At 38.4% G+C, this 12,378-nt stretch overlaps 1 protein-coding gene across 14 annotated transcripts in view; it reads right to left on the bottom strand.

The window, feature by feature from the left end:
• CELF1 (CUGBP Elav-like family member 1) overlaps positions 1 to 12,378 on the bottom strand; it is a 55,949-nt gene that overhangs the window by 19,544 nt on the left and 24,027 nt on the right. For 9 of the 14 annotated variants that reach the window (XM_056492564.1, XM_056492569.1, XM_056492574.1 and 6 more), the window contains 6 exons: positions 5,672 to 5,859; positions 4,806 to 4,888; positions 4,360 to 4,408; positions 1,245 to 1,379; positions 985 to 1,064; positions 445 to 606 (listed from right to left, as the gene is read on the bottom strand). In XM_056492564.1, coding sequence (XP_056348539.1) covers positions 445 to 606; positions 985 to 1,064; positions 1,245 to 1,379; positions 4,360 to 4,408; positions 4,806 to 4,888; positions 5,672 to 5,849 — 687 coding nt within the window. In that variant the 5' untranslated portion in view covers positions 5,850 to 5,859. The remainder of the gene's footprint in view (positions 1 to 444; positions 607 to 984; positions 1,065 to 1,244; positions 1,380 to 4,359; positions 4,409 to 4,805; positions 4,889 to 5,671; positions 5,860 to 12,378) is intronic. The other 5 variants (XM_056492576.1, XM_056492567.1, XM_056492568.1 and 2 more) reach the window with 1 other exon arrangement.

The raw sequence follows: 12,378 nt of genomic DNA, 5'->3' as shown, positions 1-12,378 counted from the left end.
TGTGCTTCCAATCTGACAATCTTTTCTATTTGGACAGCACCAAGTACCGTTCCAGGTTTCACTGGAAGAGGGTGACAGAAATAAAGGAAAATGATAAAGGAATACAAGAACTATGTCATCAGATAGACAAGAAAAGGGCATTTGCATGGTAAATGTTGAGGCAGTACTATATAAAGAAAAAGCACATTCTACAGAATGCAGGAGAAAATCCCAAGGTTTCAATAATTAGGGCTACTGTGACTAGGGCTGAAATCCTCCCATAAAAGTATCCCAACTAGATGAGAGCATGTAACACAATTTCAGCTTTCTCATCCACAAAATGGGGATTAAGCACCCAGCTCCTAGCTACCAGAAGCCCTCTAAAAATGAATATATTAAACACTGCAAGACAGTTAGACACTCCAATCCCTAAAGAGATGAAAAGAACCCAAATCAGAAACTCACTGCTAAGTACTGGGGTCCAAGTGTGTTGAGACCAGCCAGGTTTCCCCATATTGAGGCAGCACTGATCTGTTGCATTTGCTGCTGAAGTTGCTGAGCAATTCGTTTCTGCTCTTTGTCCTTCTGCGTGTCTGCAAATTTTACAACAATGGGAGAAGAGCAACCCTGCAAACAGCAATTCAAACAATTATATACTTGCTATCCCCAGCAGTCACAAAAATACTGAATTAAGACCCAGTAATTGGAAGCATTCCCCTCCTTCTCTATGCATACATACAGACATATATATTCAAACAGCATATTTCATCAAAGGTTCAAAACCTTATTTGCTTTTAATTCTATTTTGTATTGTGGTATTTTCTGTGCAGATGAAGTTTGAGATAGAAACACAAAAAACAGAGCAAAACAAACACAAATGTCCAGGAACAGTTTTTGTGAAGAAACACTAACTGCACTTGTCCTCTCTGCTCTCTAGACCCTGAAACTCCACAGTGACTACCTGACAAATTACATCTGCTCCTGACAGCCAGTAACTTGTTTTACCTCCATGGTTTGTGCTTGATGCATTGCTTTGATTGCTGTTTGTGCCATGGCTCTTGTTGTAAAAGTCACAAATGCACAACCTGGGGAAAGAACAAAAAGGAAACAGGTTGTTCACTACCTCCACAATTACTGGGATGAATACAGGAATGAAAATGCAAGGGCAGGTGGGAATCAGAGAAAAAGCTCAGATGCCAGGTTGAGTTGCAAAAAGCAGCATCCAGAATCCTCAAACTGCCAAAAAAACTTCTTGCTTTGCTTACCTCGGCTCAGGCCATCCGGGCCCCGTAATATCCTGCATTCTTCAATCTGCCCAAAGGGGGAGAACATCACTCGAATATCATTTTCATTGCACTTCTTGGATATCATTCCAATAAACAACTTCCTATCTTCTACTGCTAAGGAATCAAAAGATACAGAGTATTACCAGCAAATATGTGCTTACTAGATCTTAGGTCTTCTCCATTAACTGCAGTTATTTCCCTTGTATGTAGATATGAGCTTATCAAAACTAGACTCTGTCTTCAATTTAAGAGGATGCATATGAGGTACTTCAATGAACCCGACAAATGTCTGTTTTGTGATTTTATGTTTATGATTTACTGACTATTCTTAGCTTGTAATGTCCGTGAACAACAGGAATGTTAAAAAAAAGGAAAAAGGTATGTCAGATTCAACATTTCTCTGTATTTCTTCAGTTCTAGGTGAGAGAAGGCTTGAATGTGGTTGATTGGACTATTTTCATTGTCTTTCTTCTGCTTATTCTATCTTTAGACTAACAACAAATACCTAACTGCATATAAACAAGCAAGTTAACTGTAGAAAGCTTCTTTTTAGCTTCATGCCAATCACCTAAATTTAGATATGCCCACTTCTTCATGCTCCTCTCTCAACAGTGGAAGCAACAGTAGTTGCTAAAACAGAACACTTGTACTTCTGTTAGTGATATGTCCATTCTGATCTGCACCAAAAGCACAAAAATAACACCTCAAACCAAACCACGGACTATGTGGTACCTTTTCTTGGCTCTAAATACTGATGCTATTAGATACATTGGAGTTGAAGAATACCTTTCAGTGTGCAGACTGTTTTAAAATAAATGGCTCAGAAAGACATTCTCTTAACTTTTCAGTTAATTGTTACTAATGTCAACTAAAAGTCACTTGAGAGGGGTAAATCTGAATTCAGAGCAAAATTTTGTACTCTTGATTTACTTATTTAAGGATGCTAATCACCTCTGAAACACTTTCTTTTATAGGATGAAGTGAATTATTCAGAATATCATTTGAAAATAAAAAAAGTTTAGATTTACAACATTCATCACAATGAATGAATATAGTATGATGAAGGCTCTAGCACATTTTGAAGCTTCAATAAAGTCTTCTCCTATTCAGTGCTATAGTGAGGGGAAATCAACTTATTTGTTGAGTCTTCTATGATGCTGGAAAGAAAGACTCCAAACTCTTCCAGCAGACTTGACTTTAACTGGCCTTTAAACCTTAATGCTGTACCCAATTCATTTTCTGGTCTTAGAGTACAAATCTGCTTTCAAATCGATTCAGCAGTCCATTTTAGTTCCATTGAATACTTTTTCCACTTTCCATTTATTTTCCCAGGATATTTGTATGTGTGTTTGCATGTAATGCAAGGTCAGTTTTAGTTTAGAGAACCTACTATGTTCTCCTCCCAAAAATACGTCAAAAGAATTACTCCTTTCTAGATATATTTACACAGGAACATGCCCTGTACACCCACTGAAGAATCTGCAGATGGAATTACTCCTACTGTATGTTACCCATACATTCCATCTTCTGTTTTCAATTATATTAAGAGGTAAGCTTTCTCAAACCAGGACTATCTTCTCCATGATGAAACACAAGCTACTACTAAATGAAGAAAATAAAGTTCAGCTGAGCCTAAAAAGGCTGAAACTACAGGATGCTAAAAACTTTCTTTGCTAAGGTTGCAGCAATACAGATACATACATATTTGAACATGCATGTATGTATGTACATAAACTCACAAGGAAATGCATGGATTTGTGCATAATAAATTTATCCAGTGGTAGATGCTACATTCTTAATCCATCTGAAATGGCCAATGTGCAGAAATATTCAGTTTTTCTTCTCTACTGGACTGCTCAACCTCTCTTGTATTCTACAAGAAGTATTTTTGATTCCCACCCTAGCTGCAGCACATCGCCTTGCTTCACACTGGACAAACACTTGAAAAAGCATTTCTAGATTTCATAAAATCATAGAACAGTTTGGTTTGGAAAGGACATTGATAATCATCTAGTTCCTTTGACTAGACCAGGCTGCTTAAAGCCCCATCCAGACAGATCTTGAACACTTCCAAGGATGGGGCACCCACAATTCCTCTGGGTAATGTGTTCTAGTGTCTCACCATCCTCACAGTAAAGAATTTCTTCATAAAATCTAATCCAAATCTCTTTCAGTTTAATACTGTTATCCCTTGACTATCACTATACTCCTAGATAAACAATCCCTCCACATCCTCCTTGCAGGCACCCCCTTCAGGTACTGGAAAGATGCCAGAAGGTCTCTCTGCAGCCTTCACTTCTCCAGGTGGAACAACCCCAACTCTCTCAGCCTGTCCTCATAGGGGAAGTGTCCATCCCTCTCATTATCTTAATGGCCCTTCCCTGAACATGCTTGAGCAAATCTATGTCTTATGTTGGGGGTTCCAGAGCTGGATGCAGTACAACAGATGGGGTCTCATGACAGCAGAGAGGGAGAATCACCCCCTCAACCTGTTATTGCCTCCTTCAGAAGCAGCCCAGGATATAACAGGCTTTCTGGGCTGCAAGTGCACACTGCCTGTTTCTATTCATTTTTTCAGCCACCAAGTCCTTCTCAGGGCTGCTCTCAATCCACGCATCACTCAGCCTGTATCCATGTTTGCAGGATTTGGCCTTGCTGAACTTCATGAGGTTGGCACAGGCCCACCTCTCCAGCCCATCAAGACTCCTCTGGATGGCTTCCTTTCCCTCTAGGGTGTCAACCACAGCATTCAGCTTGACATCACCCATAAGCTTGCTGAGGATGCACTCAATCCCACTGTCCATGTCCCCAACAAAGATTTAAACCACCTTAGTACAAAGAAGAACTCACTGGATGTTTCCCTAACTGACAACATAGTTCTACCACAAGCAGCAGCAGGGGAGATACTCTGAGTCATGGAATTTGAGAGACATCACTCACACTACCTATTATTGAAAATACACCCTTCTATTTTCACTTTTTTTCTTTTAAAAAACAGGCCTCCAATTCAAGACTTCATCAAAAGCTGTTAAGCAAAAGGGGAATCCTCAAGCTTGCTGAAATGACACCAAACTGGGACTTTACTAAAGCTTACCATTACTCTTTTCACTGTCAGCTGGTTTCATCTGGATAGGATGGTGCATCTAAAATGTAAAAAGATTATTTAATCCCAGTTACATTCACTTCATACTATATGAAATACATCCCATAAGAATTGTGAAAGAAATTATAGCCTAAATTGCCTCTAGAGAGGCAAACACTACAAAAATTTCAAGAAGGCTTTCCTAATCGTATGCTATCATTCCTCCTCAGAGTATTATAAAAGCCATGCCCACCCACTTCACTGCTGTATCATTCTTTTAAATACTCCAAAATTCCTGTAAGATCTGTTATCATATAGATCTCATAATACTGATATTTTGAATAGTTTTTAACAACATTATTTTAAACACATTATTTTATAATGTGTTTGTGCTTCAGTGGTGCTGAAGCTCAGAGAAACAAGACAGAGTTGTGAAGAAAGCAGGGCTCTGCTCTTACCCCTGGGAGGATCTTCATGTTGTGAAGAGCATTCTGTGCTTCAAGTGCAGCTTTACGGGTATAAAATGTAACAAAACAGCACCCTGCAATTGAAACAAAATGTTTGCCAAGAAAGAACACTCAATCTTGGAGTGCTGTACAGAAATTGCAAGTCCCACTTCAATCATTCCAATGCAAAATATATGATAAGTAGAAGAGGTTAGGCACTGAAACAAGTAGGTGCTACTGTTCGTGACAGTTTAAAAAAGATTTCCAAGTGTAATAAAATATAATATATTTAGAACTGACACAGCATCACTACTACACCATTAAAACATACTTAGATGCATCTGTTGGCTGCTTCATTTTCAAACTCAATTATTTCCCAGTACCAAAACCCTACCTAGCTTCATGGGAAATACTGCATATAACTGAACTGCAAATCCAGGCACAAAATTTAGTAAGGATTTAATGTTTACAAGTATTCAATTAACTAAACAACTAAAATCCCAATTTCAGATTTATCTGAAACTGTGTCACATCCAGCAACATTTTGGTCATATCACAGAGTCACAGTGATGTTCTGGAGCAACACAGTATTACTGGATGTTCTGATTTGCAATTATAATCCATATTCCTCATGCATCCTCATCACTGCTGAATTTTAAAAGAAATTATCATTTTTCTGAGCTCAGCTAATGACTGGATCACAGTTCAAGTATAATTAGACAAAAACACTTAAAGACTTCATAAAGTCTGGGCTTGCATGCACACCTGGCCACACAGAGTTCCTACAGGGCTGTTTGAATAAGCACAGAGCTAGGAGTGCAACCATGTGAAAGTGGCTGAAACCCCAAGTCTCACAAGAGAAATATAGAAGTTCTCACCTTTGCTTTGAGGAGGGTTTTGGCTCCTGTCCCGCAAGACATTGATTTCATAGACAGCACCATACTGTTCAAAAAGTTCTCTTAGATCCTTCTCACACCAGCTCCGTGGGACTTGACCCACAAACATTTTGATAGCATCTAAATCAGGTTGGTCTGGGTGATCCAGTGTGCCATTCATTTTCTTTGAGCTACAAAAAATAAGAAAGAATTTATAGTTTATATCTTCCTACAGATTCTTGACAAAAGCATGCTTACAGCAAAATTAAAGAAAAAAAATTTCTACACATATATAAATGTGTATGATGAAAATATACATATATAGAGAAACTCTTGCACATTCCCAGTATGCATACCAAAGCACATTCACATTCACTGGCAAGCTGTGTGCTTGGAAACCAAACACACCCTTACACAGCTGTTTAAAACTCTGTTCCCATAATGAAGTCAACATCTGGGATTCAGGATATAAATCTGCTGAGATAACTGAAAAATATCACAAGTGCAACCATGTAAAATTTTACAGAAGAAACCAGAACTGTAAGGAACCTGAGCTCAGTCTACCTACAAACTACCAAAGTCATCAGCAATCACTGAAAATGAGAGAAAGTTATTACAACCTTTTTAAATGAGACTAATTGTAACTGTTTCCCAAGGTGAAGAGCCATCTTAAAACAGAGAAACAGAATCAACTGATCCAATGGTAAGTTTCTTTAAAGGTTTACAAGGCAATACTTCTTTGTGAAACTCTGAAGCTTTCAACAATAATTGGCAAAAAATCAGACTTAGATTGTACATGAAAAGGCTGGGTCTGGACAATCCAGTTAGCCACAGATTGAAATCAGGTTCAATAATGTCAAGATTCTAACACAGAAAAAAAAGTCATTCTTAGACTGCAACAGGAAGTTTTGAGTATGGGATTCCTCAATAGGTTTCAAGGCATTCTGTCTAGACATATGAGCAGGTTGCACCCTATTAATAAAAGTTGTGTTATGCTCCACCCAGCTGACAAGTCCTACACTGCTCACTGTATCCAGTCCTCATTATTGGTTAGGTGCAGTGTGATGTCTGTTATCAGTACTCCCAGCCTGGTACACCAGAGCACCCCTCCCTGCAGGAATCTGACTGTAATGACATCCTATTGTAGCTGTAGTGATTAGTTGGTGAAAATTGCTGACCAATCCCTGCATAATCTAGAAAGGGCATGGGGAGTGGAACAGCAACTACACAATGATTCCCCCCACCCCCAAACTCTTTGTTGAAGAATACAGGTGGTCTTCTTCCAGAGTAGTCAGTTCTCTTCATCTCTGCTTTGTTCCTCTGAAGATAGTTTGAATGGCTATTAACTGCACATGATAGTAAACAGTATTCCTCTCACTGTCCATCTGAAATCATATTCCCCCCCCCGCCCAAAAAGAATTTAAAAAAAAAAAAAAAAAAAAAAAAAAAAAAAAAAAAATCCAAGCCTGGTACCGTTTAGTACTTTTTCCCATCAATACACTGCTGTTAAGAACTTAAGGAAAACCTGATGATAGGGAAAGCTCATAATTTTACACTTGTATGAACAGACCTCAAAAACAACAAAGCTACTCACTAGAAGGGAAGGGAATCATCATAAATCCTTTCATCCTCTCCACCTTTCCACTCAGAAAGGGTCAGCAGCTCTCCAAACAGCCAGCGGAAACACTACCTTTTATAAAGATGTAAACTACCTCTTTTCATTTTAGTTAAGAACAACTGGAAATCGTTTACCCTCTCCAATAATTATTTTCAGCCCTGCCTTCCATGGGTAGCTTCAAGAGCACAACATGGCTCCTGTTAACTAGGCAACTCTTAACGTGACCTCAACAGTATCCAAGCAATATTTTACCCCTAATTAAAAGGTTTAGTCTGGAGTCATTAACAGGGAAGAATAAAAACAGTTCTTCCCACAAGAGATTTCAAGAATCCATTTTATAATATCAGCACCTGTAGCATACTATAAACAATATAATCAAGCAGCTTTATTCCTCCTTAGTCCTTATCACCACAATTATCAGAGCATTTTTCCCCCATCTAGAAACCAACATCAATCTTCCATGACCACTAGGATTTCTTCAAGAAAACAAAAGAAAACAGGCTCTTCTATCTCTCCTTCCTGTCCCCCTCTGTCCCAACAGACAGCAGGGGCCTGAGGCAGCATTTCCAATTATCATTTTAGCTGTAACTTAGACACGAAGAGAAAATACTTACACAGGGCTTGCATTCAAGGAGCAATGGTCGACCATCATCTCTGGGAGGAAATCCAACTTGAACGCGGCCATCACCTCAGTCTATGACAAACTACTAACACTAAATCAATGTACTGCCTAACCCCCAAACAACACCACTTCCAAAAGTCCTGCAGGTCTTAACTCTCAGCCACACAAAAAACACTCAAACCACAGAAACAGAAGTTCAGGGAGACCAGCAATAGACACCACAGAAACAGGCTGGACTGGGAAAGGGACATGGAATCCCAGATTAAAAAGGGGATGTGACCATGTGAAGGGAGGCTCAGCTTAATACACAATGAAAATGCTGATGCACTAGGCTTGTTTTGTGCAATTTTCCCTGGCGAAGCAGTACTGAGTGCACTGTCAGATAAACAGAGTGTCAGATCCATGAAGATAGCAATGGGTAACAGAGCAGAAAGAATACAAGCTCCAGTCTTTCCACCCCCAACTAACTCCTTGTCTCCCAAAATGGAAGACCAAGACCTTGAAGTTCAGACAAACCCTTTCCAAATCAGCAATACTAACATGTGAAATCAAGAGGTTCCATCACCATAAAAAAAATTAATAACTGGTTTCACTCTTTTCACCTTGTACTCTACACCATGGACACTCTCAACTTCCATGGCAAAAAATGCCAACTACAATTTTTCTCCAAACCTGCCAAAAAAATCAAAGCTAGGAAGATATGATTATTCAAAAATTCCTTAACAACCACAGAACTTTTATAGAAGCAAAACATACATTGTTCTGGGAACAATACTTTGTCTAAAAATCCAAATACACAGAGTCTATAAATGACCAAGAAAGGGAAAAAAACCAGTGATTATTAAAAACCATTTTATAATCTTTGAGAACACTGATCAGAACTCCTCAGCTGCTTCAGCATTAAAACAGACATAGCACGTTGATCAAGGAACTGTGAGATGCATTTGTATATGCAATGTAGGCTTCTTGTTAAATCTGGATAAAACTGGATACACTGTGAAATGCAGAAATATTTGACTGTGGGGAGTGAGTGCTGCAGAGGCAGCTGGGTATCTTGGAGCACTCCAGGAGGAATGGTTAATTGGAGTCTAACATGAGACCAGAAACCCTTATATATGGTCAATATAACCACAAAATAACCTCTCAGAGCATCAAGGACTGCATGCTGGAGCAGCTGTGATCACGTCTTTCTCCTCTGTCAATGACTGCAATATGTACTTGCAGTTATTCTGACTGGCCAGTATACACAGCTCTATTTAAACTTGGACAGTTACAGTACGTCAATCGTTTTTTTCATAAATAACGTTTCCAACCTCTGAAAAAAATTTTAAAAGGAGAATGTTTCTAATCTTCTGCCAGCAGTGAGGTTAATTAAAAGGAGTTTGGCCTCGTAACACAAAGAGATATGCATAAACTGCAAAATAAGAGAGGACATGAATTCCTCACACATTAGTTATTCAATAGTAACTACTTCATGCATGCTCTTACTACATGATAAATGCAAGTAAACTTTCTCTTTAAAGAAAAAGATGTAAGCTATCTCTTAAGCACCATTGTTAAGAACATGCAAATAGGCATTAAGGAGCAACAGGTCAATTTTTCAGCTTTCAGTAAATTAAACTGTTCTATCTACCTTTAGACACATATTACAGGTTTCCCACTTGAAAAATGCCATGTTGAGTAAAGCCTATTATATTCATCATATTCAAATGTTAAATTGATCCTAGAGCCCATTTCATGCATATGTCTAAAATGAGATGGCAGAGAAAAATTTTCAGATTAGAAATTAGAAACAGATCATAGGGTGTGATTCCTAGATGACATGCATCTTCGACCAACACTGTAAACTCTGGCCCTATCCAGGAAGACCAGAACTCATGCCTTCTGGTCTTTCACTCATCTTTAGCTTTTTCCAGCAGCCAGTAAAAAGCCCCACCTGCCATGCTCATGGTAGGTTCAATGAAACACATAGTCTAGAAAATAGGTTTTTAAAATGTTACTGAGATTGATTAGTTTACTGAGGAAAACCACTACATCATTATGATTTGATCCTATGCCCACCCTTCCTCCCATTTCTCAGCTCCTCAAAATCGAAGTCCTATCTTCTTGCTCCATTAAGACAAAACTGCAACATTATAGGCACAATTTGTCAGAAGGGAAGAGTCAATACTAGAATGGTGAATAAATACCTGAAGATATGTTAGCCAAGACTCAGTGCCTCTGGGTGCCATACTTCTGAAGTAATGGCAACTTCAGTGACAAACAGTGTATAAATGGGTTAGGTTTAGTGTTATTTAGCTGAAGGCTTCAAGCTAGTGGAATGAAAAGACTTACAGACTTCACTTGTGAAAATATCAGAAAGAGTGGAAAAAGATGCACTTCACTAGTGCACAGAAAGAAGAATTAAATGAGGAAAAGAGTTTCTTTAAAATTAGCAAAAACCAAAAGTCATCCTAACCATTTCTCACAAAGAAAGAAAAATAAGGGAGCTAAACACACTTATTTTTTTTGCTCAGACGTCAAATTCCTGCTGGCTTCCAGATCCATTCTTTGACTGTTTCTATTCAAAGGATAATAGAAACAATGTCTGAAATTCCAAGCTCCATGGACTGTAGCTACACATTTAAATGTGGTGCTCATCTGACGAACATTAAAGAACTTCTACATACTACACATTAGATCTCAATTTTTACACTTCTGAAGCCCTAGATGATGCTGCAAAATGTGTCAATTGTGTGTGCTCCTCAGAGACTCCAGAGGACAAATGCTGAAAGTTTTTTTGCTTTTAAGTTTACAGAATTACATCACATGCTAGGGCAAAAGAATCCCAAAAATTCACCACAAAACCAAATATCCGGTATCATATTTTCTTTCCTAAGAAAGCCTAGTTTTAATGAACAATTAACTCTGAAAGCTGAAGATAATACCATCTTTTATTTTATACATTCTGTACTCAGACAGCATACACAAATCTGAAGCTGAGGGACTACTGGCATGGTGAGAGCAAGCTATGGGAAAGGATGTAGGCTATAGGGAAATCAGACACTGTGAAGCTCTGAAGGAGACAGGTCCTAGAATAAACTTCCCCTTGTATTATCTGTGCATACCCAGATTCTTACAGTGCTGCTGAATTGCAGTTTTGTTTTTAAACTGATAACCCCTAGGTTACATGCATCAAAATACAGCGGTTGCTTGTCAATATTTTGTTGTTTCATTGTTGATCGTGTAAGCATGTGCTCAGAATATTTTCTGCCTGTGTTGAAATCCAAACTGTCTCCCCATGCCTCATTGGGTACAAAAAGCCCCTTACCTAGTTGCCAAAGCTGCAGTTTCTTCCTCTGCCAATCTCTTTGATTGTTTTGCACTGTGGGTACACAAATCTGACACACTGAGAATACTGAATTTGCCATCAAAATACGTGAAGTTTTTGGGCTGCCTACAATTCAGATTAAATTAACTGAAAAGCATTTTTATTTATAAGAACTTTGGTAGAAGTTCTCAGGTGGAGAAAAGGGATAGGAGGGGAAGACAACTGCCTTTACCTTGGAAACAACGAAGTTTTGCAGCGCTCCCTCTTATGCGTTAACGTGAGAGCAGATAAAGATCTACATGCAGATGAATTTTTATAAATTAGGTAAGTACATTTAATTCTAAAAATATATCCTACTATAAGCCTTCTTCCCCAGTAATCTTCCTCAAAATATTTCTGGGAAAAAATTTTTGAGGTACATCAATACGTTCTTGATCTGCTTCTCTAGCTTGTGAATGAAGTCCTGTAGCTTCTACTTCAATTAATTCTGCGAAAGCTCAAAAGGAATGAATTATGACCTTTTGTCTGACTGAAGAATCCCCAGGACTCCCAACTCTCTGCCAGCAGATGAAACAGCAAGTCACCCAGCCTTCTGGCTTACAGGACGAGGCTGTCTCTTCCTAATTACTCTTAGAAAGAGAAAAATACAACAGCAGCTAAACATACCTTTCTTTGATAGTAAAGATAAATTGTAACAGTAAATGACATAGAATTTATTTTGAAAAGTTAGGGAATTTTTCTTGAAAAAGGAGATGAAACTTTGCATTGAAGTGAACAAATTTGTTATTCTAATTAATTCTAAACAGTGAAGCTTATAAAAAGATAGACAAGAAACACATAGAGGTACATTTTTCTCCCAAATTGTTTATGGGCCTCCTCAAATAGATATGCTTATCTGTTCTTCCTGCTATGCAACATTCCCTTCACACAGAATCTCCTTCCCCACAGTTCACAAAGCAGATGGAGTTTCCTATGTTCACAGGAGTAAAACAGGAGTCTAGCAAAGGCAAACTGAAGCTGTTAAGCAGGAACACTTCTTACTAAATTCATAGACAAATATTTGGTGGTGGTGACTTCTGTAGTCCCGTCAAAGCTTAATAAGGCTTGAACAAAATCGGATGTATGCAGGAATATTTTCCCCCACTTTTATTTACTGCACA

The sequence above is a fragment of the Oenanthe melanoleuca genome, chromosome 5, assembly GCF_029582105.1.
Source record: "Oenanthe melanoleuca isolate GR-GAL-2019-014 chromosome 5, OMel1.0, whole genome shotgun sequence".
NCBI lineage: Eukaryota > Metazoa > Chordata > Aves > Passeriformes > Muscicapidae > Oenanthe > Oenanthe melanoleuca.
The sequence above is the reverse complement of the archived record's forward strand: the minus strand, read 5'-3'. Positions and strand labels throughout refer to the sequence as shown.